Genomic DNA, 19,665 nt, shown 5'->3' on the forward strand with positions numbered 1-19,665 from the left:
ATCCTTAAAACAATTAAACATACAATATAAAAAATATGAGTATAAAAATAAAGATAAACTAGATTAAAACAGATAATACTCAGATAAAACGGAAGTTCGATAAAACCAAATTAAAAATAAACTGTAATACTAAAACCAATTAAATGCAACCCACATACATAAGCTTGGACACTAAATTAGCATATCAATTAGTATATGAACAAAGGAATATACAGTACTTAGAATCTATGTTAAGATATACACATTCTTGATACACAGTGTCTACCAGCAAAAATAATAAGGAACAATAGGAACCCAAATTATATATATAAAGAGTTACGACATTGGATTTAAGTCACGTGATATGCAGATCAATTTGTGTCAAACTTGTCTCCGTTAATGCATGTAAAGTATAGGAGCAAGAAATTACTTTAAACTTTTTCTTATATTAAAAAAAATGTAATTGCACATTTTACGGTGGAATATCGACGTGCACAGCGTACAGAACCACTTGCGCCAAAGAATATTGCGCGCGCGTACGCTAGTACATTATAACGTTCGATTGATTGATTTTGGAACAAAACATCCCATAACTACGTCCCATTAATAACAATTATGTAATATTTTCAATTCATAATGCATGCTTTGATGACTAAATAAAATAATAAAGTGTCGTGGATATATTTGTTAATATATTGAATAGGTATGAACAACATTAAAATAATAAAGGCAAATTATTACAAATGAAATGATGAACGAGTCTCTGAAATTTTGTGTCAAAAACACACAGAGAGCCATATACTGTATAAAAAGAGGGGTGAATTTGTGTGTTTTTTGTATTGGTTCATGCTTTGATGTATCCTGACTTGCATGTAGGCCCTAGCATTTATTCTTTTGTTATTATAGACACAATATATCGTATATGTTACCAAATTAATACCATTAATAACTTTATTTACTAAAATAAAAACGGAATCTAAGCGTTATTTCATTGACAACAAAATCTAAAAATAATGCATGGAACTACAGGAAAACGCTATACAAAAGAGACGCGCGCGCCTTCAGCGTGCGAATTCTTTGACACAAAAATGGCTTCTAATTTTCAATGTCGTAACTCTTTATATATATGGCTCTGGTGTAGACAGAGCCTAGCCATATATCAAAGATAGTGAGGTATATTCAGAGCGTCATTTCGACGATCGAGCATTCTCTACTTCTACGGAGCGCCATTTATGCCTTTATTTACTTCCAAATTAGAAATAGTACTAGTAACGGTAACTGCTCCAGTTGACCAAATTTAGCACCGGTGGAGCACAGTGATATAAAATAGAAATAAGTCACTGAATTGTAATATTATTTCGTATGTTAATAACACTGTGCTCAAGTGGACCCAATTTTGAGCCAAGGGAGCAAAATAATATAAAATAGAAATAAATCACTGAATTTTAATATCTTTTCGTATGTTATACACTTTGCTCAAGTGGACCCAATTTGGAGCCAGGAGAGCACAGTGATATAAAATAGAAATAAGTCAATGATTTTTAGTATCTTTTCGTCTGTTAATACACTGTGCTCAAGTGGACCCAATTTGGAGCCAGGGGAGCACAGGAAGAGTGATATAAAATAGAAATAAGTCACTGAATTTTAATATCTTTTCGTATGTTAATACACTGTGCTCCAGTGGATCCAATTTGGCGCCAGTGAAGCACAGGGAAATAGTCACATACAAAAACACCAAGAAAAAATACTTCTGGATTTCAAAAATATTTCAAACTTGGTATATAAGTTCAATATCGGTTACTCCATCCGTAATGCAAAAGAAAAATTAGTTTCAAGCCATATCAGTGATTTTAGTAATTTTCGTTCGTTTAAAATGTATATTTATGATAGAACATAGAATTTCAACACATTTTAAATTTTGATCGTCATAAAATAATTGAACATTTGAAATTTGGTAGTATACGTTCAATAGGTTACTACACGTTCAATATGTTACTACATAATTCATATTTTTAACATATGTCTTTAAAGTTTAAACAAATGTGACCAGCGTGGGAATCGAACCCACGACATACGTGTTGTCAACACGACGCTCAGGCGACTGAGCTAACTGATCATTTTGGTTTTAACAAGGTTAATATGAAAGTTATCACGTAATGATGAATTACGTAATACACGTATAAATAGACTATTATCAGCTGATCAGTCATGTACTACTTTGTAGCGTAACGGGTAATGCTCAGGTTTGAGTGCTCTCAGCTCTAGTAGATTGGGTTCGAACCTAGCTCTACAGAATTTTTTTTTTATGGAAAATAATGAATATTGTTTTTATTTCATTTTGAAAGAGAGATATTTTGAGGGTTGTTGAGGAAAATGTTTTATTTACATGATTTCAACAATCTTCTAATGTAAAGATTAACAACATCAACATTTAACAGTGTTGCGTGTTGACCGCGAATGACTAACACACCATCTTCTCCATAATACACCTGCACAAACTCATTTGCATAACAACGCACGGCATACCAAACTGTTTAAAATAGAGCTGCAAGGTTCTCCTGAAATGACATCTATTATTTTTTCAAACAACATGTATAGAATCTTCAGTACCCCACAATGCTTGGGGCTGAGCAAATTTTGAGAAATAGAGCTGCATTTTGAATTCCAGAAGTATATTTTCTCAAACCACTGGTGCCAAATTGGGTCCACTGGAGCACAGTTTATTAAAATACGAATGAGATATAACATGATTTTATTTCTATGTTATATCCCTGTGCTCCGCTCGTGCCAAATTGGGTCCATTGAGCTCAGTGTAAATACAAATGAGATACTGTATTAAAATGTAGTGAGACTTTATTTCTATTTTATATCCCTGTGCTCCCCTCGTGCCAAATTGAGCTCAGTGTAGGCCTATTAGATACAAATGAGATACTGTATTAAAATGTAGTGACTTTATTTCTATTTTATATCACTCTGCTCCCCTCGTGCCAAATTGGGTCCACTTGAGCTCAGTGTATTAACATACGAAAATATATTTAAATTAGTGACTTATTTCTATTTTATATCACTGTGCTCCACCGGTGCCAAATTTGATCCACTGGATCAGTTACCGTAGTACTATTTCTATTTCTGAAGGAAATAAAGGCATAAATGGCGCTCCTTAGAAAAGTAGAGAATGCTCCATCGTCAGAAATGACGCTCTGAATATACCTCGAACTGCTGGATGGATGGATCGTGCGAAATGGTTTCGTTGGACATGTATTGTTTACTTTTTTGGCATTAAAACATCACATTTTAAAAAGAAATTTGGTCATGGCAACTAAACCTGGCTTTAGTTGTTATATGCCTTCACGAAAAGGCATTCGTAGATCTTATAATGTAGCACATCGTCTGCGAATGCGTGAGGTCAGTTGTATGTATTTAGGTCCTGCTGGGTCGGTCCTTCATACAGGGCCTAGCCTCTAAGAGTCTAAGATGTCAGTCAATGCATGCTGGCCAGAATCAGAGACGTTTCGACCCAGGTGGTCCAGCAGGACGTTTCGGCCTACCTTTGTCTTATAAATTTCTCAAAAATGAGAAAACTGTTTGCATACAGTCATAAATACAGTAGGCCTAGGTAGGCCCTAGGCCTAGACCTAAATAATAAAAAACCAAATTTATTTTTTAAATGGATTTTTATTATTTAAATAAATTCAAAAAGAAGGATATAAAAAAAAATGTATTTTTTTTTTTTTATTCAAACAAACTCTAGGCCTAGGCTAACATTAGGCTGGTACACCTAATTTGATATAACAGCACCCGGCCGATTACTTGACATAATAGGCCTATTAAATCATAGCGTACAAAAATTAATTAACATTTTGTACACAAATATAAATATTGACATTTTTAAATTTATACAGAGTACAGAGTACAATTAATTAAATAAACAAAAAGTTGTATCATTGCATTTATATCATGATATGCATTTAAATAAATTACATGTATGTTATGTATAAATTTACATTAATATAAAATTGCCTATAGTAGACTACTTTTACTAAATATCAATAATAGATGGTTTAATATTTATATTAATTATTATCATTTTTAATTCGCTAGATTTCTGGTAATCTCCACCCAACAAAAACCAGTTACCCTGTATGTCGTTCAATGTTTGGTAAGGTACCTGGTCGTTTAGGAATTCCGCTAAAGGACATTGTTGATGCTAATGTTCTTCATGAGGAAGGGTAAGTTATTATTCATACAGTATGTCATTACTGGATTTGTGGAACAAAGAATGATGTCGTTTACTTATCAAATTAAGTGAACTGCTGCTTACGATTGTCAAAATACTTGCATTGCATGTACACCCTTACTATGTAATATAGTAATCTACATTTTCTTTGATTTTTTCCAGTCATGTTTTTCTAGGCTTCAGTAAAGATGGTCAGTTTGTTCTATCTTATACACTGAATGTGGAAATAGTTGATCACATTGCATATCCCATCTACGTCTATAAGTTACATTGGTGGAAATTTAATAATGCTCAGCCCATGGATAGAGTAAGTATTTTAAGTCGAAGGAGTGGAAATGCTGAGTTCCTAGGCTTACAGTAAATCTGATATTTGAAATGCATTTTCACTTAATCGTTTACAACTATCTTTATAGGTGTCAGAGGTGCTTTTATTTGGTGAGGAAGAAATTCAACAAGACCTATATATTGCTATCTGTAGCTGGCCAACTGACCAATCAAAAATCTTGGTTTATGGATGGTATGATTACTTTATTTAAATTATGTTAATATAAAGTTTGTGATGCAGGAGTGAGAATTTAATTTTTATACCATTCTTAATAAATAATATAAAGATTTCATTCTTATATACTGTGTTTGATATAAGGGTCACAAAAGGTGCAAAAATCGTCATCGTGTCTAAATTGCACAACGCATACATATTTGGTTTCGATAAGATTAAGACGTCGTTCATCGAAGATATTATAATGTTTCTTTTTAATCTGAAAATAACACCCCTATCGAAAAATTAATCCCGGTAAATACTATAGTCAATTGGCGTCAAAGTGGCAAAAGCAGCGGTTTTATTTTTCGCCAATCTGGAAACATTTTCGCTCGTGGCGACTTGGCAATCAGTCAGTGCGAGCCCAGCATACTCCTGATCGCTAGAAAGAGAAAAGGGCACTTTAGCTACAGGCTTTGTTCCCTATTACATGCACTTCATCCTGTTTCCTATTAAAACAATAGGATTGTTATTTGTATGTTTATTTACAAATTTACTATTTTATTTCCTTCAGTTGTGCAACAAGTACACATGATATTGATGAAAAGAAACTACAATGTTATTTAACAGTAACAGCTATTCCATCGGTACAGCCTTGTCAACAATGCATTTTTCACAAGTACTCTAACCAAGATCAATTTGGTAAATCATTCTATGATGGTTCTATTATTTATTTGAAATGGTCATGATTATTTATCATTTATTTTACATACAGTATTATACAGTACCCAATTGCACAATACTTAATGTACGCTTTCTATATCACCTGTTGTTGAACAGTTGAGAATGTATATGTCGCTTTAATTTATTTGAAGTACTGTAAGCAAATTACAGCATATGAAAGATGTGGAATACATTTTGATTTGAATTACGGGCCTTTAGGTTCTTATAATATGAATTTGTATAAATTTGTAAATTTCACCTGATGTATAGAGTTGCCAAATTAATGACAGAAACTGATAATGAAAGTGTGTCATATCTACAAAATTGTGTTTTTGGAATAACAGTTCATAAACAGTATAATAGTGACATATTACTATTCTGGAAAAGTACTAAGGTCTAGTGTACAAATCTGGCTCATGTGCATTTTAAAGAACCTACAATGCTGTAGTGTATTTTTAATCCCAAATTGAAAACACAAATGTACCTTTAAGAAAGAAACATGTTGTCCACAAATGTGCACAATTTATCCCACCCAGTAGGCTGAAAGTCATAGATTATTCTGCTACATTTTTATATAATAAACTTTTCCTTTTTTTTTATATAGATTTTGATCCAGCGTGGAATCTTATGTTTGAGGATATGATTCCTAGCCCACCAACACCACCAAAATGTCTACAACATGGCTTTGCTGTTCACACCAAGTATGAACTATCTCCTCCATACCCATCACTGTCTCCTAAACATAGCCTAGCTAAAGATGGACTAGTTGTTTTAAATACAGGCGATGCACTTATTGCTCTGTCAGTGAAATTGGGTGAGTTTGGAACTGGTAGTAGTTTTTACTCGCCTTTAGTTTCTGGAAGCACATCGTTTGCATCGTTTTCTTCCAAGCATTCTAGTATTAAAGGAGACTCTCAACAGTTTTTGTCGCCAGCATCAAACTCACCAGTAAGTGTCAACAAGACAAAATTCGTAAGCTCACCTCAAAATCAACTAGATCTTTTGAAAGAATCCTCATCCAATGTAAGAGATATGGCAACTCAGACTGTGGATGACTTATGCGATACATCTTCCATTGAAGAATGTCCTTCTAAAGATGATGTCAAACGAACTTGTTTGTCTACAAAAAATTCAAAACTATGTTACAGTGGCCGTCGATGTCAAATAACTGTTTGTCAGTGTTCACCAAAAAGCGATGGAATTGCGTCTTTAAACTCCGGAACAGAAGATTGCGATTGCCAAGAGTCTAGCCATTTTGCTTGGATCGATAACCTTGATAACGAAGGTAGTCCACGTAATACATGTGCTCATTCACATCCAGCAGAGGAGACATGTGCCAGTCATGATCACTTCTCTCCATCAAATAGTCTAGATGTTCACCGCAACTCTAAAGTATACGCCAAAGTTGAATTTACAAAGTCACGCCAGGATAAAGCGTGTAATACTCCAGATGACTTTTATTGTGAGCAAACTTCTTCAGTCAGCTGCAAAATTAATCATGATACTGACTGTACAAGACACTTGATTAAATGTTCCATTCCGGAAACTGAAGTTAGATCTTTTAAATATAAACCTTCCAAGTCTATAGACGCATGTTTATGCAATGAGTTAAACAAACATTGCGATTTAAATTCATCCAAAGATAATTCAATAAAATGCAAATGTAATGACCGATTTCAAATGGATTTTCAAACTAATTCTAATAGAAAACCTGACGATAAAAAGTTTGTAGCTTCAGTCGTAATGCCCCAGACAGCAAAAAATGCGTTTTTCCATGAAGATGTTCGATTGCAGAATAACCATCATCAGCCACTACTTGGAGATTTTAGCTTAGGGATTGGATCCGAGATCCGACACCATTGCCCTGTACACAACATGGTTGACACTAATTTATCAAGTCAAATGACAATTCGTGAGTGCACATGCCAGCTTCAAGGATTCACATACTCTGTTAGACGATTTGTTGAGAGGACACCGGGTGAGGAGCTATTAGGACCGCTTGAGGGTAAGTCAGTACCTGTATTATCTTTTTGAGAATAAATTGCTTAGTCAAACAGCAGCTCTCTTCTGTTTAAAAATATTAAAATATTTATAAAGCATAATAATCAAATTCTACCACTGATTGATTGAAACAATTTCTGGATTGAAAACAAATACAGTATGTGAACAGTGTTTTAAAATCAGTTTTTACTTACTTATCTAGGAGCAGACTACGTGAATGTGTGATTTTTATTTGTTTATTTTTCATTACCAGCGTATGACTACCACAGTATGTTACCCATGAGTGTGTTGGGGGACAGACAAGCACCTATGGTACTCACCAACAGAACTGCTAGGAGTGAGGTTAGTTGTCTTCTTAAACTGTATGGTTGTTTTTGTGCTGCCTTCTTATCATGTTACAAGTACTTACCTTTAGCTTGTAACTTTGAAACTGCCATTACCTGACCTGACCGATGTTGATTATATTGATCTAGGTCCAGATATGTTTATAATGATCTAGATCCTGATATGTTAATATTAATCTAGATCCAGATATGTTGGTATTAATCTAGATCCAGATATTTAGGTATTGATCTAGATCATTTGTTGATATTGATTATGTTGATATTGATCTAGGTACTGATATGTTGATGATTTGATAATTCCAATACTGAATCAAATGATATTGACAATCATCATTAGGTACACATCCCGTCATCAAACTTATAGACTCATTCATTTCTTTAAAATGGTATATTTTACATTCATACAGATTTCTGTCTGTCTGTTCAATCACAAATCATACAACATATTCTACACTGCATATATAAGGACATCCATAGTTATTTGTAATATCGTACTAATTAATTGTATATTATATTTGTTCAGGGAGCATGTATTGATGTAAAGCAACTAACAATGGATGCTGAGCACTACATCTGTGATGCCATCAGAATGCATGCTACCTGGGGTCATCGCTTTATAGCTTTCACAGATTACGATATGCAAATTTTAGATGTAAGTTTTTGTGATTAGTAGTGCAAATATGGTTTATAATTTTTAGATGGATTAAATGAATTCAATATTATATGATCATCTTGTACACCATTTATTTGTAGGTTTGTCCAGACTCGTGTAGTGTCCTGGTGATGATAATGGCATTAATAAGGGCAAGACCAGTTCCTAAGCAACCTCAAAATGTGTTTGAATTCGTTGATGAGCCATTTAGGTAATAATTGTTAGCATAGCTAACAAAAACAATTTAGAGAATCAACAAAATTACAAATTGTTTGTGTAAATAATAAATGCTATGCTATTCTAACTTGCAGTGTCTAAAGCTCTGTCTACACTATCAAACTAGACAAAAAAAAGTGTGATGTGACCAAATATGGTAGTGATATGATGTCATCATATCCATATATGGGTATATAACATTTTTTGTCACATAAAGTTGACAGAGCTTAGATCACAAAGCAGATTTTTAACAGCCCCTTTTTATATACAAGAGGACCTTTATATTCAGTGAAGATTATTCTAATTAAACATCAATTCCAATAATCCCTTATGATTAAATATGATGTATGTAATATTCTTCCAAAAAAGTGGAACATACTATAATGTTTATTGCCAGCAATTGAATGATAAGAACTTTCCAACATTAAAACCTTCGTTTCATATTTATTAGTCTTTGCTGTATGTTATATAATCTTTTTTTTCAGTGAGTTTCCATGTCTATACCAAACTGGCTTTAAATTTGCTTGGAATTTAAGAACTGGAAGATGTAAAACTTTAGATATTGAAGATTTACAAGAGTTTGATCAAGCTAAACTGAAGTAAGTCATACTGTGGTTGTTATATAGTTGCACATTGTAGAATCTGTATGTCCATTTATGGCACAATGTAGTAAGTTCTGTAGTTCAATTATATGTGCACTGCTATTGGTAAAAGAGTGATGGTCAAATGAAATCCATTTAATGAGTTGTACACACATTACCTTTGTTGAAAGTAATATTGTTTGAAGGTTAATAGACTATTGCAATAATACAAAAGTAAAATAAGAAACAGTGATTGGTACATAACATGTATTTAATAGTTATAGCACTGAACTGATAACTCAATAGAATTATGTTTTAACATTAAAAGGGAAAACCATGGTAGTAGTATTATGTTTTGAATAAAAAAAAAATCAAATATATATTGTGTAAAAGTAAATAAATAGTGATTGGTACATAACATATTTAATATTTACAGATACAGCACAGAATGGAATTATGCTTAAGCTCTTTCTACACTATCAAATTTGTTTGACAAAAAAGTGTCAAATATTGTAGTGATACACCCAAGTATGGTAGTGATATGCCCAAGTATGGTAGTGATATACCCAAGTATGGTAGTGATATGCCCAAATATGGTAATGACATAACATCATTATGTTCATTATATGTGCACATCAGATTTTTTGTCACATAATGTTTGGAAGTGTAAACAGAGCTTTAAACATTAAAATGGAAAACCATGAGTGTAGTATTGTGTTTTGCATCATTGTAGAAATTGTTGTTTCTTGTAGGAAAACCTGGAATCCTGGACGTGCCTTATGTCAGCGAATTCAGCGGCAGTGCTCGATTCCCCAGAGCCACGCCAAAGGGGTACATGTTCTCACCAACGAGGCTGTCTTTAAAAGTAAACATACCGATTATTTTATAAAGGAGGGGAAATTTAACTGTCTGAAATAGTATTGTCACAGTGTCATCTAACATTATTTTGATATTATAATATGTTAGTGGAGCTGTAGCTTGGTGGTTAACATGCTTATTTCTTATAATTCCAATTTCTATGAATGGTTCAATCCTGACCTAGTGCCAGGATTTTAACTCACTTTATCTACTCCACTTCCTAAGCCTAAAAAAAATATATTTTCTAATATTCTGTAGATCGTTCGTTAACCAAACTAATTGATCCTGTTCATTACATGGCTATTGTTCTCACCTGATCAAGGACCTCTGCTAAATCTGCTGGTTGCAACCCCTGCTTTGCAAGACATCTAATGCTTGAGATGCCTGAGTCACAATATAAAGAGTCTTCATATGGATCATTTAGATGTTGCATTCCCACTGATGACTAAGTATCCTTCTCAGAAAATGTTTTAGAGGAAGTAAATGTATTAAGCTTTGTCTACACTATCAAACTTTATGTGACAACAAAATGTGATGTTCCCATATATGGACATGATGATGTCATATCACTACCATATTTGGGCATACCACTGCCATCACACTTTTTGTCAAACTAGTTTGATAGTGTAGACAGAGCTTAACACTATTAAGTATGCCCTAATGTCTGTACTACATAGTATTGTTCTGGATTTTCCTTCTGATGATTACATTCTTTAAAATTTAGAAAATTAAAATTGAATTACAGTATAAATGTATATTTATATAATATCTTTTGTTTAAATGAGACAGGGTGAGTTTCTGTTCTTCCTATTGTTTTAGCAATAAAGTTAGAATTTACTGAAGATAACAAGTTATTGTAGATAGTCATATCACTATGACAGCAGTAGAATAGTCTATACCTCTGCAATGTCAGACCTACTTGACTGTTTGCTATAGGATGTCCACTTATAAGGCATATAAGTACAGAGGTATACATACATATTTTCTATTTCTCAGTTATTCATTTATGTTCTGAATATTCAAATATTATATACATCATCATTTTGATTGTTTGTAATTTATTTAAAGTTTAATTTTATATTTCTGTAAGTGATATTGTAATTTGAATTGTATATAAATAATAATAATTAATATTAATAATTAATAATAATAATTAATTCCTAATTGATTGAAGAAATCTTAATTAAATCTTTGAAAAATAATATGTATTTTATATACAGTATAAATGACAGACTAAGATTCCTTTATTGTTATTTGATCATTATTGTAAAATTGGTTTTGTTTATTTAATTATCTGCGTTTTTGGTTTTGCTGTTCATTTTGGTTCATTTTTGGCCAAAGTGAATAACAACATTACAACTACAAAATGGCCTATTCAAAGTTTGATTGGATTTTTCAAGTTTTGTGGTACAATGTACATCTTTAATGGATACCTGTGTATTCCAGATGTATATTTGATAAATTAATAATTGGTGTGCTGAGGTTGTGCCCTCCTACCATCAGATTTAAGTGCATTATTCTGCTGTATATTAAAGATAAATGTTACTACTTTATACAGAACAGAATGAAAAATAGAATGCCAGTGGCTGTGTTCACCATTCACACTTAGGCTAAGAGAAACACTTAACACTTAAATAAAAAAATCTATCTAAGTGAATACAATTTAAGGGAAATACTTAAATGTTCCTTGACTTAAGTGAAATACTTAATATATAAGGGAAATATCTCACTCAGTTTGATTGGTGAATATGGCCACTGGTTCTTTTTTATGGGCCGCAAATGTTTTTGGTTTTGTTTGTTTATTTACTTTATTGTTTGAATGTACTTTTTGTATTGGGTGGGCTTTATGATGGTCTTTATTTTACCTGTTTTTTTGTGTATAGGTGCTTCAACTGGTTTTATTATCTGAGCAGATATCGCTATGTAAGTCAACTTAACTAACGCACCATTATATTACTGTTGTGTGCAGTGAATAAACAAAAGGCAAAGAAAACACTTTTTGTGAGTCCATTGTTAGAAGTAAATCAGCTTATTTGGGCATTGTGTGAAGAAAGCTGCATAAAATGACCAGTTGTCCTTAGCCTTGTATTCATCAATTTTAGATAATAATTTCCAAAATAAATATTTCATAATATTTTTAATTACATTGTAACATACTGTAGTTATGTTTTTTTTTATTATGTAAGTTTTGATCGATTTAAAATGAGTTTTATAAAATTACTATTCAGTTGTTTTCATTAAAAAACCAAAGCATACGGTAATTATTTTTTTTCTTATGGTGTCTTATAACAAAGTTTTTGCGTTAAAATTGCTCTATATGATCATATATTGCTTTATCATCATATTATAGTACCATAGACACAGTTATGTCAAAAAATAATAAGGATCGAAACTTTGTCATTTTTTTCGAATATTGGCCAAAATATCGGGTTTTTAAAATTCAATTATTATGTGATAAAATTGCTCTATATGATCATATATTGCTTTATCATCATATTATAGTACCATAGACACCAGTTATGTCGAAAAATAAAAGGGTCGAAAATTGGCCATTTTTGAAAAAATCCCTGTACTATAGTACAGGAATTTTTCGAAAATTTGCCAAAATATTAGGTTTTTAAAATTCAATTATTATGTGATAAAATTGCTCTATATGATTATATATTGCTTTATCATCATATTATAGTACCATAGACACCAGTTATGTCGAAAAAATAAAAGGGTCGAAAATTGGCCATTTTTGAAAAAATCCCTGTACTATAGTACAGGGATTTTTTTCGAAAATTTGCCAAAATATTAGGTTTTTAAAATTCAATTATTATGTGATAAAATTGCTCTATATGATCATATATTGCTTTATCATCATCTTATAGTACCATAGAGACCAGCTATGTCGAAAAATAAAAGGGTCGAAAATTTGGCATTTTTGAAAAAATCCCTGTACTATAGTAAGGGATATTTTCGAATATTGGCCAAAATATTGGATTTTTAAAATTCAATTATTATGTAATAAAATTGCTCTATATGATCATATATTGCTTTATCATCATCTTATAGTACCATAGAGACCAGTTGTCAAAAAATAAAAGGGTCGAAAATTGGCCATTTTTGAAAAAATCCCTGTACTATAGTACAGGGATTTTTTCGAAAATTTGCTGAAATATTAGGTTTTTAAAATTCAATTATTATGTGATAAAATTGCTCTATATGATCATATATTGCTTTATCATCATATTATAGTACCATAGACACCAGTTATGTCGAAAAATAAAAGGGTCGAAAATTGGCCATTTTTGAAAAAATCCCTGTACTATAGTACAGGGATTTTTTCGGAAATTTTGGCCAAAATATCGGGTTTTTAAAATTCAATTATTATGTGATAAAATTGCTCTATATGATCATATATTGCTTTCTTATAGTACCATAGAAACAGTTATGTCAAAAAATAAAAGGATCAAAGATTTGCAATTTTTTTCGAAAATTGGCCAAAATATCGAGTTTTTAAAGTTCAATTATTATGCGATAAAATTGCTCTATATGATCATATATTGCTTTATCATCATCTTATAGTACCATAGACACCAGTTATGTCGAAAAATAAAAGTGTCGAAAAATGGGAAAAAATGAACATTTCAAAATGAGCTAATATTACTATATGTGCATGTATATAGGGTTATGATCAACTTATGGTGTCTTATAACAAAGTTTTGTTTTTCGATATATTATATTATGTTATCATCTTCTGACCATTATGCCTAAAAATAAGGTAGAAATTCAATCTTCTCATTTTTCAAAAAATCTCCAAACTACATTAAGGCCAAGCCTTTTTGAAAAAATCACAAAAAAATAGGCACAAAACTGAATTGTTATGCGCTAAATGTCAGTATGAACACATGTTGCATTATTACAATGATTACATTACATTATATACAAAAGGAATGAATAACACATATGACAACCTACATAGCATTAAATACTGGCATACAGTGCTTTATTGTCAACATAGTATATATACCATCAACCTGCGTGGTAACCAAAATACAATGCAATAGTTCATTATATATTTTTATTATTAATTTTTTAAATAGAGAGCTTTGAGCATTTATTTCATCTAATCCCCATCTAAGTGTCGATTCTTGGTACTGTCTAGACCTCTATTATCATATTAATATTTGGTATACAACATCACATGTGTTTCACATGTATCTCCTAGCATAATATACCATATACATTAAACACCTAAGCTTACATGATACAGGTAGCATATGTGACACAAATGAGATACTATTACCAAATATTCCTATCATACTGGGCAAATATTGTATGTGGAGATACAGCATTGAGAATCAGGTATTTTTTAATATAATAGATGATTCTTGGTATGACATGGGCAGGATTTGAAATCATTAATTGGGGTTGGTAGCAAGCCAGCACTGCTATATGATGCGAAGCTAACTTAATTAGTACGTTGGAGCAGGGAAATCAGCACACCCAGACATAATACACTATTGTCAGTATATTTCACAATATCTTAAAACAACCGGTTAACAGATTTACATTTCATATGTAATATGAGAATTAGGAGACATTCTCATCAATAAACAGAGTATAAAAGTGCATTTAAAAAATATATTATCTTTTGGCCCAGCTTCATGCGCATAACCAATTAATATAACGTAAGCATTATTATATTTAAACCAATAACATTGCTGTGTGACTAGCTTTATAAAACGTAAAAACAATTCAAATTATTGTCACATGCTTTACAATTATAAACAAATTAGAACCATTTTTTGCGACATGCATATTTTTAATTTTATAAGTCCTGCTTTAAAATAATTCTTGCATAAAAAGATTAAACAATATATTATTTGAACTACATCCACTATTGCACCTACCGTATATGGAACTGACTGACTATACTACTTAATAATAAAACACTACAGCGTTTAGTTTACTATAGTTTATATGATTCTATAAATAGAAAAATATCTAGAAAGATTAAATTTGTTTCTACAAAAACTGAATAATAAAGTACCTATTCTGTCATAAGACTGTACTGTACTATAATTACTAAAATATGTTTTAATAAAAGTTACTGTTTAGTGTGTTTTTGTCATTGTTGGCATCACATACCTTTTACAAAGTAATGTACTTAAGTGAAATTCTTCAAACTCGGCACAAATACTAGCTGTAATTTTCTTAAACCTAATTAATACTTAAAACTACTGTAGATGCTTAACTAGAATTTCTATGTTATATTTTACTTAAGGAGTTGTTCATAAAATGATCAAACAATTGAACATTTCACATTATTATGACAAAATAATAATAATTATGTTATTATTCTAATAAAAAATCTGTATTAAAAGGTAAATAATCAAATAAGCTCATCTGTGCTATTGGCTAATAAAAATCAGGCTTCACTGCATTGCTTATTTGACTGTTCTGCTTATTGATTGTGTGGTGTTGAGTTTAGAATTCGAGTAGTATGGCAAATTATATCATATTCAAAATCAATATTTATTGGCATTCCTAAACTTAAATGATGTTTCACTTATGTAACTTGTTTCAACAGCAATTATTCAAATATAAGTTCAATCTCGATCATCAGTGGCAGTAGCAATGAAAAATAACCAAGGAGTTGTGTTATGGTAAAATAAATCAAGATAAAATGATGATAAAAACAGTACAGTAAACATTCATTCATTCATTCTTTGTGTCTTGATTTGACAGGCGTTATTGCTGTCCTTTCTCGAGGGCAACAAACAATTAGGTCTTTGATTCTCGTCGGAAGAGGCAAACAATTGATTGTTGAGGCTGGTATATGTTTCAAAATCACAAGACGGCACATGTGTACTAAATTGATTTTAGGCGGTAACTGCCATAATCGAACAGCTCCCTCAGTGGATGAGACGGCTAAAACGTCATCAGAATGACTGAATGATATCCGGATGATTTCTGGATACATGCTGAGTTTACAGGGCGTCATTGCGAAAGCTGTTGCTTGCGTTTTGGAATCGAGTAAATACAGTATGTTGCCGCTGCTTGATGAAATCATCACTATCACTCCATCTTGACAACCGACAGCAAATGAATCTCCCTCCATGTTGTATTTTAAACATGTAGCTTTTGTAACATTTTCTGGAAGTTTGGAACAATAGATTTGCGACCCACTGTCAATATTTTTGACATAAACTTCATCAGAGTTTACACAAACGGCCAGTACTTCGTGTGGGTACTGCGGATCGAAATCATAACAACGCTCATTGGTCAGTTTCTCATTTTTACCATCAACTAATACGCATTCAAGATTTGAAAGGTCACGTTTAACTATAAACAACTGACCTCCAGTAGTGCTAACAGCAACAAACTGACTGTCTGGGGAAAACTTGCATTCTAAACGATCTTGATTCGTTGAATTTTTCTGGAGTTTAAATTTGCTGAAAAGTTCTCGTACCGATTTTTGGTACATGACGAGCATGTCGCTGGCTCTGAGAATGACCAATACAATGGCAAAATTTAAATGCAGACGAGAACGTCCTAGTACGGCCACAAAGTTAGAATCAGCAGAAAAGGCACTGAAGAAAAAGGTACTACAAAACATTTCCTTTGCTTTGATGACGCTGCCCTGTTGTATATTTGAACTGATAATATCTGTATCTGTAAAGAAGCTCACTTGAGTACCACCGGGTGATACGCTACAATGCGGCAAGGCACGACTTGGTTTCGTGTTAATCACATCTGGAACTATAGAAAGAAATGCAATATATAGTTTAAAGATACATTTTTATAAACTATGACAATTTGTTAAAGAATTCTGATAAAGTCTAAATTTGATATGTACAGCAATAAACAAATAAAATGATTGTGTTCCAGTTTGCCAATCATGGCAGGCGCTACCTTGGGTCTATACAGGACAAAAATTAGTTTCTAGTTAAACAAAGAATGATGAAAAGTTTGTGAAACAGTGTGGTGATGTGAGATTCCGTTTTCAGACTTTTTATGTTTTCTTGGTCAATTTATTCAGTTTTCTTAGGCAATTTCGTGGTTTATTTTACATCAATATTTTCATTTTCACACTTGTGCTAAATAGCGCATAGAGACTATTTGTATTTTGCGCTATATAAATTTAAACCATTAACCATAATAAATTGATATCAGGTTACTTACAGTGTGGATCATTAAAACGCCATAGTGTCATGAAGCCCTGCGGTATCCTGAAATAATTCTGTAGTCTCATCTTTCTTAGCTGAGTCAAACCTTGTGATCCGCGATAAAAATAACCTCCGAGAGACGTGACTATCTGACTGTCATCAAATGGCATAAATGTGCAGTCTGTCCACCAAATGATCTGAGCAGGGTCTAGCCCAGTGGTGACTACTCCAGGTGGAATCACGTTGAATTGATAGAAGACATGGCCTTGATCCTGTCCTTCTAAAGAAAGAGCACATCCAGTTTTGGAGAGAATTTTGTGTTTTGGAAAACTTATCCATTTGCTTTGTGGTACAGTCTGTTTTAACTTCTTCGTATTGCTGTTAACAGTAATATTAGCACCCATTTTCATAAACACTGGCCACTTATATCTTTAGTTCCATTCCAATGTTACCACTATACTATGGAAAGAAAAATCATAGCAATTTAGTTAAAAAAAATGATTGTACCTATAAAGAAAATGTTAATACAAATAAAATGCCGTCAACAAACCACACACAATATGTTGCTCTTCTGGGGAATAAGGTGGGCTTGATATTTGCCGTCAACAAACCACACACAATATTTTGCTCTTCCGGGGAATAAGGTGGGCTTGATATTTGCCGTCAACAAACCAAACACAATATGTTGCTCTTCCGGGGAATAAGGTGGGCTTGATATTTGCCGTCAACAAACCACACACAATATGTTGCTCTTCCGGGGAATAAGGTGGGCTTGATATTTGCTGTCAAGAAACCACACACAATATGTTGCTCTTCCGGGGAATAAGGTGGGCTTGATATTTGCCGTCAACAAACCACACACAATATTGTTGCTCTTCTGGGGAATAAGGTGGGCTTGATATTTGCCGTCAACAAACCACACACAATATGTTGCTCTTCTGGGGAATAAGGTGGGCTTGATATTTGCCCTCAACAAACCACACACAATATGTTGCTCTTCTGGGGAATAAGGTGGGCTTGATATTTGCCGTCAACAAACCACACACAATATTGTTGCTCTTCTGGGGAATAAGGTGGGCTTGATATTTGCCGTCAACAAACCACACACAATATTTTGCTCTTCTGGGGAATAAGGTGGGCTTGATATTTTAGTCGTTTTTTAGAAACAATACGGTATTAATAATTATTTGAAAACTATAAACAGTGCGTCTGAACGGGTAAAATTATTTTTCTATAAATCTCCAAACTAAAATGCATGCTAAATTCCTTGTTAAATTTGGAGGAAATATATTGAATAAAAAGAAATTTACAACATTAATTTCCTCCATTATTAAATTTCTCAAAATTCCTTTCTTTCCCCTGTACTTCCATTTTGTAATGTGTTCCTTTCTATTTCACCATATGTGTGCATGTCCTACACGTGAATAATATAGTCTATTGCTTTGATAACGTATTTATATAAATGTTTATGTTCAAACTTTACAGTACTGTAGACTAGTGAATAAAAGTGATTTATACTGTATACTTATTTATATGTGGGTCAAGGGGAAAAAAGGTAATGAAACGTTGGTCACAATACAGAATTTGGAAACGTACAAGACAATATGCTAATAACTTCTCATATCTTGTGTGATGCCTCTTATTAGTGATCAAAATTAACAGCTTTCATTTCTATTAAAACTACATACGAACAAAGGATCATTCGTCCTACAAAGTGTATAATGTATAATAATGAGTTGAATGGAATTTCCTTGTGCATGACCTCAGCAGCATGCAGTTCAATTATACCTACGGTTCAATTGAGTTTTACTGACATATAACAAAGGATATCTGCCTAAATATAACATTGACAAATAATTATTAACAATCAATACATGATAAAAGCATCCTTATAAATAACCTGTATTTTTAGCGAAATATTGAGCCTCACAATCAGTGATTAGCTGTTTCTGGCCAAGTCATCACGTACTTCAAAACAAAATCGGTGCACAGATTTCACAGGCCTCGGCTACTGAGATAGCTCACGCTTCCATCTCATCCTTCTACACGCCTAAATCGGTTATAAAACATTGAGATAAGTTGTTTTACCTGTGCTTTACGCTTGCTTTGCCAATTACAGAAGATGAATTTTGATTTTAATAGTTAAAATGTTGTTTTGTTCTCCTACACTCTTTCTCCTCCGCGCGATCGTCGACTGCTGCTGCTGTGTTGTTGTTTTGTCTGTGATGACCTCAAGTGAGTGTTGACCTGGAAAGATTACGTAATCTCTATTTACAACTTTCATTGTTCTGGGATTGAGTGAATTTGCTTTTGCTCTAGTTTTAATTTGCAGTATTTGTTATTTGTAAATTCTCTTCATCTTTTATTCATTTGTTCAAACTCAAAATACTGTAATATTCAGGATCTATTTACTTGCCTGTTAATATTTGAATCACTAGC

The 19,665-nt window shown here is 32.5% G+C and overlaps 2 protein-coding genes across 3 annotated transcripts; one reads left to right on the forward strand and one right to left on the reverse strand.

Moving 5' to 3' along the window:
* Nucleotides 1–3,198: 3,198 nt before the first annotated feature.
* On the forward strand, nucleotides 3,199–11,171 carry LOC140052289 (DDB1- and CUL4-associated factor 15-like). The gene is made up of 12 exons (XM_072097773.1): nucleotides 3,199–3,384; nucleotides 4,081–4,208; nucleotides 4,379–4,523; nucleotides 4,630–4,733; nucleotides 5,269–5,396; nucleotides 6,022–7,422; nucleotides 7,672–7,760; nucleotides 8,286–8,414; nucleotides 8,516–8,625; nucleotides 9,116–9,229; nucleotides 9,964–10,076; nucleotides 10,328–11,171. Exons 1-12 carry the CDS (start codon nucleotides 3,292–3,294, stop codon nucleotides 10,384–10,386), a joined length of 2,613 nt encoding a protein of 870 aa, XP_071953874.1. The 5' UTR covers nucleotides 3,199–3,291; the 3' UTR covers nucleotides 10,387–11,171.
* Nucleotides 11,172–14,020: 2,849 nt separating this feature from the next.
* On the reverse strand, nucleotides 14,021–19,550 carry LOC140052296 (uncharacterized). Of its 2 annotated transcripts, none has more exons than XM_072097787.1 (3): nucleotides 19,315–19,550; nucleotides 17,243–17,680; nucleotides 14,021–16,819 (listed from the first exon to the last, which is right to left on the reverse strand). In XM_072097787.1, the coding sequence occupies exons 2-3, from the start codon at nucleotides 17,634–17,636 to the stop codon at nucleotides 15,780–15,782; spliced, it is 1,434 nt and encodes a 477-aa protein (XP_071953888.1). In that variant the 5' UTR covers nucleotides 17,637–17,680; nucleotides 19,315–19,550; the 3' UTR covers nucleotides 14,021–15,779. The 2 variants fall into 2 exon arrangements, with proteins under 2 accessions (XP_071953888.1, XP_071953887.1); XM_072097786.1 differs by having other exon boundaries at nucleotides 17,243–17,685.
* Between the last annotated feature and the right edge of the window lie 115 nt (nucleotides 19,551–19,665).

The sequence above is a fragment of the Antedon mediterranea genome, chromosome 6 (assembly GCF_964355755.1).
Source record: "Antedon mediterranea chromosome 6, ecAntMedi1.1, whole genome shotgun sequence".
Taxonomy (NCBI): Eukaryota; Metazoa; Echinodermata; class Crinoidea; order Comatulida; family Antedonidae; genus Antedon; species Antedon mediterranea.